At 39.6% G+C, this 17,668-nt stretch overlaps 1 protein-coding gene across 1 annotated transcript; it reads left to right on the top strand.

Moving 5' to 3' along the window:
- Nucleotides 1–484: 484 nt before the first annotated feature.
- LOC308641717 (uncharacterized protein) lies at nt 485–12,834 on the top strand. The gene is made up of 2 exons (XM_081280326.1): nt 485–1,556; nt 10,142–12,834. Exons 1-2 carry the CDS (start codon nt 616–618, stop codon nt 11,217–11,219), a joined length of 2,019 nt encoding a protein of 672 aa, XP_081136452.1. The 5' UTR covers nt 485–615; the 3' UTR covers nt 11,220–12,834.
- Nucleotides 12,835–17,668: the final 4,834 nt, after the last annotated feature.

Below are 17,668 nucleotides of genomic sequence, written 5' to 3'. Positions count from 1 at the left end.
TGTGGCATAAGGGCCCCTTTAATGATTGGATGCTGCAGGCAAGTGCATGACTGCCCTAGTTTCTAGTTTGTTTATTTGTAATTTCATATATGTTACTTTCTGTAATAATTATCTCTTTCTCTATAATTTCTGGCTTCCAATATTGTCTGTCTCTGCTTTCCATACTTAAGCTAATTACCATTAACTCCACATTCCCAATCCATTTTTCTCTGGTGCCAACTATATAGAAAAAAATTAAATGTCTACCTCTTTCTTACAAAAAAAAATCCCAGGAAGAATGAAATATGATTTGGCAATCTAGGATAAAATGTCTAATTTTAGTCCAGTCATCTACAGCTGTAACAGTGGAAGAGAGGTCACATGAGATAAATATAGCTAACAGCAAAGAGCCCCAGAGAAGGAAAATTGTGGGCTGAGGCAAATATTTTTAGGATATCTACCATAGTGGTTGAAATCTTACATGTCATTTTTATCAATTTAAGTGATCCATTCATATTTTTATATATTATATAGATATTAATCTTTGGTCAGTTTTCTGTTTGAATATTTATAATTAGAAATAATCCTAATGTAGCTTTTTTGTTTCAGACTTGTTCTGAGTACTTTTAATCCAGTATGTCAAGTTTCCAGAACTTCACCTCCTCTTCCATCATTTTCCTGCTTACTGGCGTTCCTGGGCTGGAAGCCTTCCACACCTGGATCTCCATTCCCTTCTGCTTTCTCTATGCAACTGCCCTCTCAGGGAACAGCCTGATTCTCTTCGTCATTATCACGCAGCCCAGTCTCCACGAACCCATGTATTATTTCCTCTCCATGCTGTCCACCACAGACCTTGGGCTGTCCATATCCACTCTGGTCACCATGCTGGGAATATTCTGGTTTAATGCCAGGGAGATCAGCTTCAATGCCTGCTTGTCACAGATGTTCTTTATCAAACTCTTCACTGTCATGGAATCTTCAGTACTGTTGGCTATGGCTTTTGATCGTTTTGTGGCCATCTCTAATCCCCTTAGGTATGCCACTATTTTAACCTACTATAGAATAGTTCAAATTGGAGTGGCAATTGTCATCAGGGGAACCCTAATGTTGACACCAATGGTAGCACTTCTTAAAAGATTGTCCTTCTGCAACAGCCACGTGCTCCACCACTCCTACTGCTTCCACCCTGATGTGATGAAGCTCTCATGCACAGACACCAGGATCAACAGTGCAGTTGGATTGACTGCCATGATTTCTACTGTTGGTGTGGACTCAGTCCTCATCCTCCTGTCCTATGTTTTGATCATTAGGACTGTGCTCAGCATTGCTTCCCCTGAAGAGAGGAGGAAAGCCTTTAGTACATGTGTCTCCCATATTGGGGCTGTGGCTGTATTCTATATTCCATTGATCAGTCTGTCCTTTGTGCACAGATTTGGAAAAGGAGCCCCGCCATATGTACACACCATGATCGCCAACACCTACCTGCTGATCCCTCCTGTAATGAATCCCATTATCTACAGTGTGAAGACCAAACAGATACGGAGAGCTGTGATAAAAATTCTCCATTCTAAAGAAACATAGAATCGTAGTAGCCTAGAGATAGATGGATCCTTCTACCTCCAGCCATGTTATCAATTAAGAAATCAAAACAAAATCTGTTGCTCATTGAAGCTGAATATACAATTATTTAAAGTTAAAGCTGGAATGTTTTCTAGAACATCAGCTATTCTAACCTCCCTAGTTTATAGAAGAGGAGGCATAGATATACAAATGGGAAGCATGCACATTATTAGCCTGAAGTCTAGAATTTCTCCCTCTTACTACTTTTTCTTCAAATGTTGCCTTTGATCCCTTTCGATAGCCATTTTATTCTTGCCTCAACCACCTCATAGAAGTTAGAATGCACATGAAGAAGTCCCTCCTTTGTGAAAAGTAGATGTTTTCCAACTATACTAAGAATTCAAACTAATATTTATTATTTCCTTTGACAGGTTATGAGTTTTAAGTATTTTTACATGAATTAAAATATTTTATTTCCAAATCCACATTATAAGATAGTTATTCCATTACTAACAAGAAATTTAAGTCATAAAATATTAAGTAGCTGGTTAAACATCTAGTAAGTGGCAGAGCATACCCATGCAATCTGACTCCAGGGTCCCCACATTCTTAAATTAAGTGTTATACTGCTACCAATAGTGTAATACAATATATATGTATATATAATTAGTATATGTACATCAGTCCACATGATTTGTTCTGGAGGACATAAAGAAGTAAAAATACAAATAATTTTTCAAGAAATATACACCTCTGTCCTCTAGAAATTTTCAACCAAATTAGGAAGAAAACACTCAAATCAAAATCTTCAGACCTTACAAGTATGTCCTATCAGATGATCTTTCCTGACTGAAACATATACTGAAATTTCTCTCAGCCCTCCATCAATTTTCACTTGAAATAACCATAAATTGCAAATTAACTAAAATTTGCATCATTTACTTAGAAATGTTCAAATCTGTGTCATGTCATGTGACAGCTTACTCTAGAATGTTAATCATCTGTACCCTGTGTATTTACACTAATTCTCAAGTTTTTAAAGCAGATACTTCAATGACATGGGCATCATGAACATTCTAAGCCTTAAGTCTAGAATTTCTCCTCCTTGATATCACTCAGGTAAGTTGGGCTCTAGAGCTGATATCAGGTCCAGAAAGAAAACAGAAGTATTCATTCATATTTACAGGGAATTTATTAAGTAACTATAGTACTGGCTACTAAATAATAAGGGTGTTGTAAGAATTCTCAACATGTATACAAGAATAATTTCATCTTGGTTGTCATTAGTCTTCATTTTCATGTGTTGGAATACCTTGGTATTCTGTCCTCAGACCTTTTTCTTTTCCCTTTGTCATACTCCCATTTCACCTAACATCATGACTTTAAATATCACCCATATCCTGACAAAACCCAAGTTAGTATTTATACTCCACATTCACCCAATTGCCTGTGCATCAATATCTATACTAAAATGTCTCAAAATTCTTAGACTCAAGATGTACAAAATCCTACTATTCCCATCAAGGAAAACACAGGCTCATCCAGTCGTCCCTAACCAAGAATTACCCTAATGCCTCTCTTTCACTTTTATTCTAAAACCAACCTATCAGCAAGTCAAGAATTCACCCCCTTACCTCACCTCTACTGCTACCACCACAATGCCAGCCATCATCTTGGACCTGAAGTCATTTGTGTATAGCTTCCTAGAGGGTCTTCCTTCATTCATCCTTGCTTGATAGCCCATTTTCCCTCACAGCAGCATGGGGTTTAATAGCAATCATAGCAGAGTGCTTGTTTTAATACACAGGCAGATCTTGTCACTTTCTCTGTTCAGCATGTTCCAATGGTCTCTTGTTTTATCTGTGGAAAATTCACAGTAATAGTTCATGAGCAATCTGTCTGATCTGACTTCCCCCCACCATGCCAACCAACTCCACCCCCTGTTACTCTCCCTTGACTAATTCTACTATACCCACACTAATCTGAATATTTTTTTTAGTTCATCAAGCAGGTTTCATCATCACATTTCACACTTTCTATTCTCTCTGCCTGGAATGTTCTTGCCTCATCAACCCACATGGCTGACCTCCTCACTTCATGCAGGTCCCTTCCCTGTTCGAGTGCCTTATTGCAGGATTCTTGAGGTATGAAAATAATAACACCATCACCTCTCCCTCAATTCAGGCCTTGTATCCACTCTCATTCTTACCTGTTGTTTTTAATTTCTAGCACTTTTATAGACCAACATATTAATATTAATATTTTTTTCTGGTTTCATCATCAGAAATAAGGTTTGTTAAGGATAAGGAATTATTTCATACATGCTATCTTCCAAGGATTTGCCACATAGTAAAAACAATAAAATGTTTCAATGACCTGACTCTATTGACCTCTCAAGTTTCACTGCTTCTCCTCCGCATAATGCTCCAGGCACAATGAACACCCTGCATTTCCTTAATCCTGACTGACTGCTATCACCTTCAAGCCTTTGCACAAACTGTTACCTCTACTGATAGCACTCTGTCTCCCTCCCCCTGATTTACAGGAGAGGTGACCCTACTTCAAAACCTTTCCTGACCCCTTCTGTCTTCATGGTGTCCTCCCAGATACCCCTGTAACACCTTGTGCTTCTTGACAATCCTCTTCAGATTCTCCAGTATCCTTTCTCCCCACAGCAGGCTCTGAGCTCACTTTTCAAGACAAGGAACTGTGTTATAGTCATTGTTGTTCCTACATTTCTATCCACAGTGTCGGTCCCACAGTAGCTTTTAATCTTGGTTGGATTAACGAATAAACAAACTACATCTTAAAAGGTACATAAGGCTTTGGAGGTACACAAGAAGATAACAAATCTCTCCAATATCAGAAAATTATTCTTAGTGTCTACAGATAAATTTTCATGGAGCTCCACATTTTGAAGGAGACATTAGGAGATGCCCCCTTCAATATGAAAGTTTCACCATGACTCATGTAGCTTCATGTAAGCTTGCCCTCATGCCATACAGCCTTAGTTCTTCCTCTCTCCAACACACCTTATCTAGTCACTAATGAGTACTGATAAAAACATAAAAGTGAGAAGGCCATTTTAAAGAGGTAATTTATATTTTGAATCAAAAGCCAGTTTCTGCTTATTTCTATCCCTTTCTATTCCCTCACCTGTACCCTATGGATCATCCTCATTACACACACCCCAAAAAGCTGCAGAAGGTCCAGGATGGAAAGTAGAAGAGCTCAGATGACATAGGATAAGACACTAGATTTTTGTTTAATTGTTTCCACATACTACATAAAGCGGGGTGTGGAGAAAGTGGGGAAGGAAAAGGAATGATGTGGGCTGGAGAAGAAGGATGGAAGTACTCAAAGTCCTAAAAAAAGGAGAAGAAGGAATTTCAGTCTCAAGAACCAAACATCTGACTGTTCACACCACTTCCACAGATTTCTCCCCAACCCAGCAGCTCCCCTCCTATGCACTAACCTGTACACATCCCTACAGTCCAGCAATCCAATCCTAGAAAATGGTGAGCTTTCATCACTAAGAAGTGAGCAAGTTGGATGCTTACAGAATGGGTGAGCTGCAGAGAAAATGCCATGCTTCAACCAGGATGGACAAGCTCACAGTGTGCAGGGACCCAGAAGCCAGAGCAGTAGCAGTCATAGGCCACTGTTACAGCTACTTGAACACAGTTGTGGGGGTAAAGATGAGAATAAAAGCAAACATTCAATAGATTATTAGAAAATTTACACAAGATTAAGAATTAGATGTGAGGAATAAAGAAAATTATGTAATTTAAGTTTTCATTTTTCTTAACTAAATTTGTAAACATATCCAATCTTATCGTCCTCAAATTCACCCTCCCAACAGTCTGGAAATTCAATCTATAACACACATCTGGATATGATGTCCCTGCTAAGACCTATTCATTCTCCCCCCAACTCCAACAGAAGTCCTTGAGTTCACAAACTACCATCTGCTCACATCTATTTGCCTCTCCAGTTTCTCTCTTTCCATTTGTATTTCTTTTATGCTCCAGCAACACTGAACCACACCTAATAGTCCCCCCAAAGAAAATTGTTTCCTTCCTGCATTACTTTTTCTCTGCTCAAATACCCTCTTGGACCTACCTCCTGTCTAAATAAAAGCCCCTTCTCAAGTTTTCATAAAAAAAAAAACAGTGACTCTTGCTGCTTTTCCATATTATTTCAAGATTAAATCAATATCTGTGATCACATTTAAAGCAAGGACTTAATCTTATTTACCTCTGCAGCATCTAAGCACAGCAATGGTACCCACATAAACTAGTACTAAGGAAATGTTTGTTACACAATGAATAAACTCTAAGGCCAGATACAGGTGAATAATAAGAAACTCTTGGTGTTTCATTGATAAGAAAGTATTTCTGTTCCTCTTTTCAGAGATTGCAGTGAAATGATAAGTGTAGACTAATGTGCTTAGCTCTCTAAGTGTGGAGAGGCTGGGGGATAAAGTACTACATAAAGTACAAAGATAGCCCTGTTGGGTATGATGCAGAGCACATGTCATTGGAGGATAAAGATCAGGGGGTCAGAGGGCCTGGGGATGCTTGCTGGAGCTAGGTGGTAAAGGCTCAGAGCATGAAGAAGTCACAGAAAGGAAATGAGGAAAGAAAGATCAGAATGGGCAATGACATACCAATGCAAATGAGTCTAGAGGGCAATTAGAGAAAACCATTCTGATAAAATTTAAAGTCTAACTCTCTTCAGATCCTTTTTTATAAATCTTTCCTTTTAATAAATCTTTTTATAAATTTTTCCCATGGACCCTCAGCACACTCAGAGGCTAAGTAAAAGTCCTTAAATGGCCTGTAAGTCCTCATAAGGCCCAATATGGCCCAATTCCCAGAACCTTCGATTCATTCCCTTCTACTTTCTACCTATTCTCTCTGCTCAGGAGCACTGGCTTTCTACCAGACACACTCCCTCCTCAAGGATTTTACTTGTAATATCTGTTCCTTCTTGGAATGGTCTTCCCTGTATATCCATAGATATATTCCTCACTTTTTGGGCCTCTCCTCAAATCGCTCCATTATGTGAGGCCTTCCTTGACAACTTCATCTAAAGTTCAACTCCTTCCCCCTGATAGTTATCTGTTCCCTTCTCGATGATATTTGTTCTTCTTATGAAAACCTAACATCTTATTTAGTTTATGTATTAATTTCTTTATTGTCTGCCTCCCTCATCAGAATGTACACTCCATAAGGTGGGGATTTTTTGACTATTTTGTTTATGATATTATAGGCACTTGATATATATTTGTTGAATGTGAATGAATGAAAAGTCTGCATATAGATTTCTCCAACCATTGTAAACACTGTAACCTACAGTCAAGAGTTCTTATTGCATCTGTCATTTATCTGTGACACAGGTGCAATAAGGAAAGATTTCACTACCTCAAAGGCTGTTTTTCAACTGAAAGAGAAACTGAGGAAACATATGGAGATGTGCCTGACCCTATTTTGAATTGTAGGGCTTCTTTTTTGTGTATCTTGGTTTTTAAAGAAGATGTGAACTCCAAGAGCCCAAGAAGCATAACTGTTCACCCATTTACCTGTGGTGTCCTGCAGAGTAGCTAATGAAGAAACACACTACCCCTGGGGCTAACTGTGAGAGCTTGGGTAAGCTGAAAGAGTCAGGCCACATTGTCAAGAGACCTGTGTGATGGTAATGGCAGAGGAAAGGAGCCCTTTGAGATTGCCCTGCTAGAAAGAAACAGTGGGAAGCTATGAGAGTGGCACACAGTGGACATGGAGATTTTATTCCTCTGCTGCCAAGTCCCTGGGGCCTCAGCTCCTACTCCCACAGCCTGTTACCATGGGCCTTCCAGGGAGCGTTATAAAAAAAAAGCCTGTTACAGAAATAGAAGGCCAACTCCAGCTGCTTTCTCTGAATTGGACTCACCATTATCAGGTGAGTATATCCTCACCTGGAGCCTGACAAACTAAGGCTCCTGCCAGTCTCACAGACCTTGAAGCTCCCACAAACTGATTCATGATAGGACAACACTTGTAACCTACCCACACCTTCACAGACTTAAAAAGTCCCTTGGCTGCCAGTCCAGAAAGACAGGTGAGAATGAACCTAGCTGTCACATTCAGATCCAAAGAGAAGCTGAAGCTGGGTATAGCAAGGAGACTCTTCAGGCAGGAAGCCAGAAAACATGAGGTCTTCTTGGATAGAGACACTGGGAGACAAGATGACTGGCCAGAGTTCCTGGACTTCAGTAAGGAAGTACATGTACCAGCAAAGCAGAAAAGGTGCTCTGTGAAGAGAGGGGTTAAGGAAGTACAGGATCCTGTGGCCAGCAGTGGCCCTGCGTCTATCAGCACAGGGAAATATCATGCTCTCCTTGATACCCGTCCATGATGGACTACTCTTCACCCTGGGCCCCACTGCTTTTGGGCCTAGTGACCTGGCCTTTCTCCAGAAATGGTTCCTTGGCTCTGTCTCACATTGTTCAGCATGATTTGTTTGAATTACTACATCCCCCCCACAAGTTCTTTATGATGGAGACATAGATGGATGGATCCAAGATACCAGCTCTTCTATCTTCCTGAAGAATATAATTGTTTGCCTCTGAAAAGTGCTCTTTGTATTTCAATAACACTGGTAGAATAATTGGGATTTGATATTTGTCTAGAAAGAGAAGCTATTGTGCCTCTGTACAAATTCTAAACATGGAGAAGAGAAAATAGACGTGAACCCTGGATCTGTTTGTCCTTGCTCATCCAAGACGGGGAGAATCCAATTCAAATCTGTTAGTATTCACTTTATCATATCATATTTTAAGACTGCTGGTCTCTAAACCCCTCTCCATTAAGGCATATTGAAGGGTATCTCCCAGCTGTAGTAAAAACCCAGGTTAGACATAAAAAATCCTTCAAGGGATCACATGAAAACCTGAATACTGTCAGTGGAAACACCTGAAGAATTGATTTCCAAGAGTCAGAGCCTCCTTCTAAAATGGCTTTTTAGAGACAATTACCTCTTAAGGCCTGGTACTAAAGGAATGTAGCAGAGAAAAAGATTAATAAGGTCAGAGCCCAGGTGTTTCAGTGGAGTAGGAGGTTGGGACAAAGCAACATAGGGCTTCCAAAAATGCAATGTCATCCTTGACATGAGCAATTTGTTGAGACAGATTCTAGGAAAGACAAAGATCTCAAAATATCATTGTAAAATCAGGACTTCCAAAATCAGGACTCAAACCAAGCTTTCTTTGGGGGAAATGGGAATGGCTTAGAGGCACCTTTCAGGTGGGGTGGTATCTAACAGGCAGGAGCAGAGTGAAGAGTCTGCACAGGGAACATGCTAGGATCTGCTGGGAGGCAACCTTGGGGTGAAGAAGTTATCACAGGAAGTAACTACCTTTGATTTTACAATTCCAGATGAGTTTTCTTTTTTCCTTAAGAGATTGACTTTGGGCTTTTTTCTCTTACCTGTGGTTTGTTTTCTTTTTCTTATTTTTCCATTGCAATTGCATTTGTTTGCCCACTTGCTGATCTTAGAACTAAGGACCAACTATTTACCTAGAAAGCCTGTGGTGTTGCCTATCCCCACTGCCTTGCTTTTACTCCCTTCTCTAACTTTCTCTCATGTTTCAAGACTGAACAAAAGAATCATTTTTTTTCCAGGAAGTTTCCTCTGATCATGCCTCTCCCCCTCCAATGCATTAAATGTGTACTTTATGCTAGCACTTATCACAATATTCAAATTCATTGATTGTTTGTCTGTCTTCCACCCTAAGCAATCCATGTAGAAGGCAAGGAAAATGTTTTTCATCTCTAAATCAACATAACCATGTGTTGAAGCCTTGGTTCTCAATGAAGCACTGTTTAAAAGTGAGGCTTTTAGGAAGTGATTGAATTATAAGGACGATGGTCACTGAGGGTAAATGCCCTGGAAGAATAGGTCTTGTCCTTTGCTTCTCTCTCTCTCTCTCTCTCTCTCTCTCTCTCTCTCTCTCTCTCTCTCTCTCTCTGCTTTCCAGTCACCATGAGATGAGAAACTCTACTCCACTACACCCTCTCTGCCATGATTTCCTGCCTCACTGTAAGCCTACAGCAAAAAAGTCAGTTGACCATGAACTGAAACTTATGATGCCATAAGCCAAAATAAATGTCTCCTCCTTTAAATTGATTTTCTCAGGTTATTTTGTCCCAGTGACAAAAAGCTGAATAATATATCATACAATAAATGTTTATGGAATTCAAAATAAATATAAGGAAGAAAGAAAGGAAGGGAGGGAGGGAAAAAAAGAATGGAGGGAGAGGCAGAGAGAGGGAGGGAAAGAAGATAGGTTTACCTAAAAGGAGTGTACCTATTTAAAAACAACAACAAAAAAAAGCCACCTCCTTCTCAGACAATGAAGGTATGGGCCAGAGGAAAAACCTGAGAAAATTTGGGAATTCTTCATTTAGGGATAGTCATGTGTCTCCCTGGGTCCCCTTTCAAAAATTTAAATCTTCCTGGAGGGCAGTGAATAATCAAAGAATTTGAGCTGTCACAGTCCTTCCTTTGCAAAAGAGGGACTTGGAGCTTAAAAAAGAGCTTAAGTGGTGGTGGGGAACAGGAGGGAAGGAAAGAAAACAAACCACTCCCAGGTTTCCAGGGGACTCTCTGATTGTGCTTATGTCTTAACAGGCTGCCAGTGTGACCTCTGCAGTTTCCCCTCCTCAGTGCCAGCTATGAGTTCCTGCAACTTCACACATGCCACCTTTGTACTTATTGGTATCCCAGGACTAGAGGAAGCCCATTTCTGGTTCGGCTTCCCACTGCTTTCAATGTACGCTGTGGCCTTGTTTGGAAACTGCATTGTAGTCTTTATTGTAAGAACAGAGCGCAGACTGCATGCTCCCATGTACCTCTTTCTCTGCATGCTGGCAGCCATTGACCTGGCCTTGTCCACATCCACCATGCCCAAGATCCTTGCCCTCTTCTGGTTTGACTCCCGGGAGATTTCTTTTGATGCCTGCCTTGTCCAGATGTTCTTCATTCATGCTCTCTCAGCCATTGAATCCACCATCCTACTGGCCATGGCCTTTGACCGTTATGTGGCCATCTGTCACCCACTGCGCCATGCTGCGGTGCTCAATAATACAGTAACAGCCCAGATTGGCATGGTGGCTGTGATCCGCGGATCCCTCTTCTTTTTCCCACTGCCACTACTCATCAAGCGGCTGGCCTTCTGCCACTCCAATGTGCTCTCACACTCCTACTGTGTGCACCAGGATATGATGAAGTTGGCCTATGCAGACACATTGCCCAATATGGTCTACGGTCTTACTGCCATTCTCCTGGTCATGGGTGTGGATGTCATGTTCATCTCCTTGTCCTACTTTCTGATTATACGAACAGTTCTGCAACTGCCCTCCAAGTCAGAAAGGGCCAAAGCCTTTGGGACCTGTGTGTCACACATTGGTGTGGTCCTGGCCTTCTATGTGCCACTCATCGGCCTCTCGGTGGTGCACCGCTTTGGAAACAGCCTTGATCCCATTGTGCATGTTCTCATGGGGGATGTCTACCTGCTGCTGCCTCCTGTAATCAATCCCATCATCTACGGTGCCAAGACCAAGCAGATCAGAACACGGGTGCTGGCTATGCTCAAGATCAGTTGTGACAAGGACATTCAAGCTGTGGAACATAGGTGACCCTTGCCATCCTAATTCCCCTTATTATTACTGGTTTAATATAACTATTTCATAACACTAATTTAATTCCAGTTGCCTGTAAACACATCAGTGCTTTTCTCCATCTGGAATAGTAAACTACAGTCTAGTCGCTTCATGGAATAATAAGTGGGATAATCCATATTAATGGAATATTATCTGGTTAAAAGACTGATAAAAATGAAACATTGTAATATTAACTAAAATAATAAGGATATTTGATTGAAACTAGGTTGAAAAACAGCCTATGCCTTGGAGGAAATGTATTCAAATGATTGATGATTTAGTTTTATTCCTGCTTTTTAAACTTTTTGTCATGTAGTTATTGTTTAGTTGACATGTACAGTTTTGTTTTTAATGTGGGAAATTAAACTGACAATTTATGGAAGCCAGGGCTTGCCACAGTCCCCACTGTTGGTTTATAATGCACTACCTGGGAATTTATCCAAACCCTTAATAATAGTGTTTATACACTTATCTTGTGTGCTTGCAATGTTCCAGTCTCTATGATAAGTGCTTTATAGTTTTTTTGTGATCCTCACAGCTTTATGGGATTGGTGCCATTTTTGTCTACTCATTACAGGTGATAGAAATGAAGCTCATAATAGCAAAGTGACTTAACTAATCACGTAGCTTTTGTGTGCTGTGCCAAGGTTTGAAATTAAATTTGATAATTGAATCCAGTTACTTTACTGCCATTTATATTGCTTCCTGTTTAACATCTGCCATTTATTTCCTCTGCCTGTGCAAACCCTGTTTTCTCTCTGCTGTGTGCTAAGATGGTTATCTTTGTTTTTTGTGCCTGAGAGATAACCCTGTCCTGGTTGAGGGTGACAGAACCAGGTTAGTTCACGCTTCATGGTTAGTAGCCATGATCTGATGGCTTACTTCTTTCCAGGCTAAAGGAAAATGGTTTTGTCTATTTGTCTCATTCATATATTATATCTCTTGGCTCATGTCTTCCCTTTTTTAGTGTGTCCTGTATCTGTCCAATATTTTGAATGATACTGAGTTTTAATATAGGTGTCAGAAAAAAATTTAAATTTTGTTATGCTTGATTCTTTATTTTTATAGAATCCTATAAATTGATATTTGGAAATATGTGAGAGTCTCCAGTCTTCTTTTCCATCAGTACAAGGGTCCCTGACATGTATTGTTTGCAGAACTGTAAAGATGTTAAATGCATTTTATTTCAAGGTAGAATATTCTCATTGTATGGATTAGAAGCTCTAATGAGTAGTTGAAACTGGAATGAATACAATTTCTGGGCCTATGTGAGCTTGGGAAGTTACAGAGTTTCAGTTTGAGATGTTAAAAAGCTCTGGAAATGGATATTGGTGATGGTTGCAAAGCAGTGTTAATATATTTGATGCTATTGAATTGAATGCTCAATTACTTAAATGGTGAATTTTATATTATCTATATTTTACCACAATAAAAAATCTTCAAAACTTAATGGAAAATATTTCATTATTAATTTTATGTCAAGAACATATTGAAATAATTTTATTTTGGCTTTATTGGATTGAGGAAAATATTATTTCTGAAAGGATGGTATGTATTCCAAAGTAACAAAGTTTTAATAGCAGGACTACTAATGTTGTAATTGGCCCATGATTTCAGTAGCAATATTTCCAGGCTTCAAATCCCATCATGAAGGACACTATATATATTTATATCTGCATATAGCCTAAAAATGAATCAATAAAAGGCAGACAGCAAGTGTTACTGTTACTGTGTATACTTGGGCAAATCACCCACGTTCTCAGCTCATCTTTTTCTGCCTATAACTTTATAATAAGCTTCATTTCTGAGGTAAAAATACAGAAATAGAAAAAAATTCCAAGTTCATTTTATATATCCATCCACTAATATTAGGTAATAAGTTAGCAAGTTTTTTCTAACTCAAATATTTAAGCAGTGATTACGTGTATGGGACAATCATATGACCTTGTGATGGTGAATGTTGTGTAACAGTTTGCCAAGGTCATAGAGTCAGACATTTTGGTCAGATGCATTTTTAGATATTTCCATGAGAATGTTTTTGGATGTCATTAACATGTAAATTGATGGACTTTGAGGTAAGCAGATGGCCCTCCATAATGTGGGTGTACCACATCCAATCAGTTGAGGGTCCTCAGAGACAGAAGATGGATCTCCTCTAGGCAAGAGGGAATTCTGCAGCAGACACAGCCGTAACCTTTAAACTGTAGTGCTGATACTTCCTTGAATCTATCTGCCCACCCTGCAGGTTTGGGATTTACTAGCCTCCATGAACATGTAAGCCAGTTCCTCAACATAAGCCTCTCTTTCTCTCTCCATTTCTCTATTTCTGTTTCTATTTATCCATCCATCCTATTAGTTCTACTTCTCTGACAAACCCTGAATAAAAGAGATATATGAATTGAAAAAAGGAAAAAAATCATCCCTGTGGCCAGCCAAGCCATGAAAGGAGAACTGAAAATTGAAAGAGAAGCCATCTGTACTATGTCATGTCAAACATAAAACAGATTAACTGTGCAAATTCAATATTCAATAGACATCACAAGCTATCTATTCAAGTTCAAAATTTTGTAATGTTAGTATGTCCAAATCATGTGTCTCAAGACCAAGGACAGACTGATCACCAACTCTACATGATTCACATCTTCTAAAGCTATTAATTACCAAGGTTGCAGCCCTGAACAGTAGGTACTTGGCTCTCTCAGGACTTCTGTAAAGATATGTTAAGGGAAATGTCTATCTAAAAGGAAAGTGAGAGCATTTGTCCATCACTTCTTACTCTTATAGCCAACTAGTAAGTTAAAGCACAAAGGAATTATAATTTTTTCAAAGTCACTCAGTAGTAAAATGCAGAGTCCAGACTTGAAGCCAGGTCTTTTTGATATTGGAGTCTTCTCTTTCACACTTTATTATAGCACTGGCTGAGACTGTAGCCTCATCAGGCAGGCATGGATTGACATATGAAAAGCTGTAGAGATTTAATGTATACAGCTTCATGCATTTGGATATGAGCACACACTCCTGAAACTATCGCCACAATCAACACAGTAAATTTCCTTCAATGATACACAAAATTATAAGAGGTTATGAGGGGCAAGGGGGAGGGAAAAAATAAGGGGAGAGAACCGAACAACAGCAGAGGAGGTAGAGAGGGAAGATGGGAGGGGAGGGGAAGGGAGGGGGGATAGTAGGGGATAGGAATGGTAACAGAATACAACAGTCACTAATATGCCATTATGTAAAAATGTGAGTGTGTAACCGATGTGATTCTGCAATTTGTATTTGGGGTAAAAATGGGAGTTCAAAACCCAATTGAGTCAAATGTATGAAAGATGATATATCATGAGCTCTGTAATGTTTTGAACAATCAATAAAAAAAAACACACAGTAAATTTATCACCTCCAAGTTTCCTCCTGCTCCCTCCTGCTCCTCGTTGTTGTTTTCCTTCTGTGGTAAGAGCATTTAACATAAGATCTACTCTCTTGACAGATTTTTAAATATACAATACAGTATTGTGACTCACAGGCCTTGAATCCAGTTGCTTGTGAAGAACTACCTACTCTCCTACCCCATATTGTGTGCTCCTAGAACAGGACTAGAGAGATCTGGAGAGGGACAGAAGCTTAGCCTACCCTGGACTCTGCATGAGGAGCTGTGAGATGGGGTTTTTGAGCTCTGAGCTATCTTTCTGTTCTGCCACTCAGTGGGTGATTTTATATAATTTATACAATCTCTTTGGATTAATACGGTGCCTGAATCAGATAATCTCTAATTCCCAGCCCCATTTATATATATATATGAATATATATGATACATTCTGAATACCATTAAGAATCCCCAGATAATTCCAAGGCCCTGCAAGACTGACACTCCTAGGCCTCCTTGGAACTGCCCCCTGGCCCACAGGAGAAAGAGCCAGCCCTCTTCCCTGTGGTTACACCTGCTATTTGCCCCAAATATGGCATTTCTCAACTTGATCTCCTACCCACTGTTCCTGCCAATTATGGTTGTTTCTAAACTTCAACGCTGCTCCCAGAGACTGTGATTTTCCACCTGGGAGATATTCATAGACTCTCTAAAAGGAAGCTTGGGGCAATAGAAAGAGCAGATGTTCTGTGACTCACCCTGTCAATTCATTCTCTGTGAGACTTGTTTCCCTCATTTCAAAGAAAGAAGATGATATCTACCTCTCAGTGCTTTTGTGAGAATTATGTGCAATAACTCATGGATAATACTTACTTAGTACAGTATTTAGCACATAGTATGAACTCAAAAAATACTTATTATGATTACCTCGGAGCAGGCAAAAATCTCAGCCTCTCAGGGATGTCAAAGGGCTATGAATTAGCATTGGAACTGTGACAAGAAAGCTACACAGATTTTCTTAAAATATTCAAAGAACTCACTTGATGACATTAGCAGGGAGCTTAGAATTTAAGAACAGAATTCTGTCTTGTCTTGTTCTGTCTTATCTTATCATCCCATCTTATCTATCATCTATTTCTCACCAGCACCAGGACTAAGGTTGGGGGTTGGGAAAAAAGAGGAGAGCACAGCGAGTAAGAGAGATGAGATTCAAATAGAATTGAAAGGACTGATTTGTGCACTGGAGGAAGAAGCTAATAAGAAAACCAATTCCTAAAGTTTTCCCAGGAAAATGTGTTTGCATTGCAGAAGGTGGCAATCTTATGGAAGAAGTAATGGCCACGGCTTACTCCTCTTTCACACAGACCAGGGTCCTGGGAGAGTGCATGTCTGCTCCCATTTTCTGGAAGGGTTTCCTGGTAAGAGGATTTCTGGGTGCCTGGGAGGCTGAGTCAGCTCACAGAGATGGCCCGAGGCAGCCTGTGCTGTGAGAGGCCTCTGAAATTGGGAGTCTCAGGCAAGTGGTCACTATAATGAGAATATCTTTCCCAGTAAAACAGCGTCTCTAGGGACTGAGGACCATAAAAACACTGCCGTGTTCCCAGCCATGTTTATGTTGGCCTGGTCAGTGGAGGGCACCCATTTAGGTAGCCAATTCCCTTTGAGAGCCACAGTCAAGGTTGCCCAATTAATAGAACAGCTCCCATCCCCCAGTAATTTTATGTAGCCCCCATCTCTAAGCAACACATCATTTATCCCAGACTGGGTTGGTCAGAAATAAAAGAAAAACTTAAATTTGTTTCTGAGGATAGAAATTTCCCTAGCTTTTTTTTTTTTTTAAGATTTACACTCAATATATATTTACAACCAGATTTTACCAGCATCACAAATTGGGGATTCTTTTCAACAGTAATCACCAATTCTTCTCCCTGATGTTAAAGTTCATGCCCAATATTCTTTTATTTATTTTGTTGTGCTGAGGATCAAACCCAGGACCTTACCCATGCTAGGCAATGTTCTACCATGGGGCTACCTCCCCAGCCCTTATCCATTTCTTAATATCATTCAATAATAAACATTCAAGAATCATTTATAATGTTCAACATCCTGAAACACAAAGGAAAAGCAAAAGTAAATGATAGTGGATATCAGATATAAAACAAAATTTATTAATATTGAGCCCTCAGTGCCCCCACAGACAGATTTATGAGGTATAGTGGCCACAGAGGAGGGAGAAAGTAGCTTTACTATAAGAACTAGGGAGAGATTCATGAGCAGGTGATATTTAAAATGAGGCCAGTCTGGAGTTGAGGAAAGTAAATGGATAAACATAGGGACAATATAGAGGAAAGAAACAGTGAGATGAACTCTGACATTACAAGAGTTTTGATTGCCAAAGCACAGTCTGTGTCTTCCCCTGGTTCCCCTTAAATCAAAGCCTATGTACTACTCTTCTGGAGCTCAAATCCAGTGACCAGATGTGAGGGATAGTAGAACTGAAGCAGGGAAAAGAGAAATCCAAAAAATAATGCATGATAGAGTTGTCCATCCAAAAGGCAACTGTTGATACATATTGCAAGACTGCCTAAAATTTGTCTCAGAATCTTCTTCCTATTAAAAAGAAAGGAGAAGTAGTTTTACCTCTTATACCCTGGTAGTAAAGAATTGCCCCACAGAGCACTAACTCCTGCCACTACCATGTTGCCTGTAAGCAAATATTCAGTGGATTCCCATCGTCCCCATGACATAGCATCAAAGGAGAAACCCCAGGTGGAAGGGAGGAGGTGCATATTCGAGGCTGAAGTGAAACTCAGACAGTTTGCACCTTGTTGAGTTGACCAGAGCCTGCTAAGAACTAGTGGACATAACAGTGATTGCAATAAAAAATATATATTCATGAATTTTAAGTGGCTTACAACTGTACCAGGAGCTAAGCCAAAAAAAAAAAAGAAATAGTTTTCTCCAGTTTTATTGGGATATAATTGATAATTGACATATGATGCCATATTTTATATTATAAATACATATAAGTATTTATAATATAAAACTTTTAGTTCTAATA

The sequence above is a fragment of the Spermophilus citellus genome (genome assembly GCF_964194105.1).
Source record: "Spermophilus citellus genome assembly, chromosome: 2".
NCBI classification, from domain to species: Eukaryota; Metazoa; Chordata; class Mammalia; order Rodentia; family Sciuridae; genus Spermophilus; species Spermophilus citellus.
This window is presented reverse-complemented; position numbering and strand designations above follow the sequence as displayed.

Coding starts and splice junctions, on each gene's coding strand:
- LOC308641717 (XM_081280326.1), top strand. CDS start 616: ATGTCAAGTTTCCAGAACTTCACCTCCTCTTCCATCATTTTCCTGCTT. Junction 1,557..10,141: donor ATTCTCCATTCTAAAGAAAC/ATAGAATCGTAG, acceptor GGTGGGGAACAG/GAGGGAAGGAAAGAAAACAA.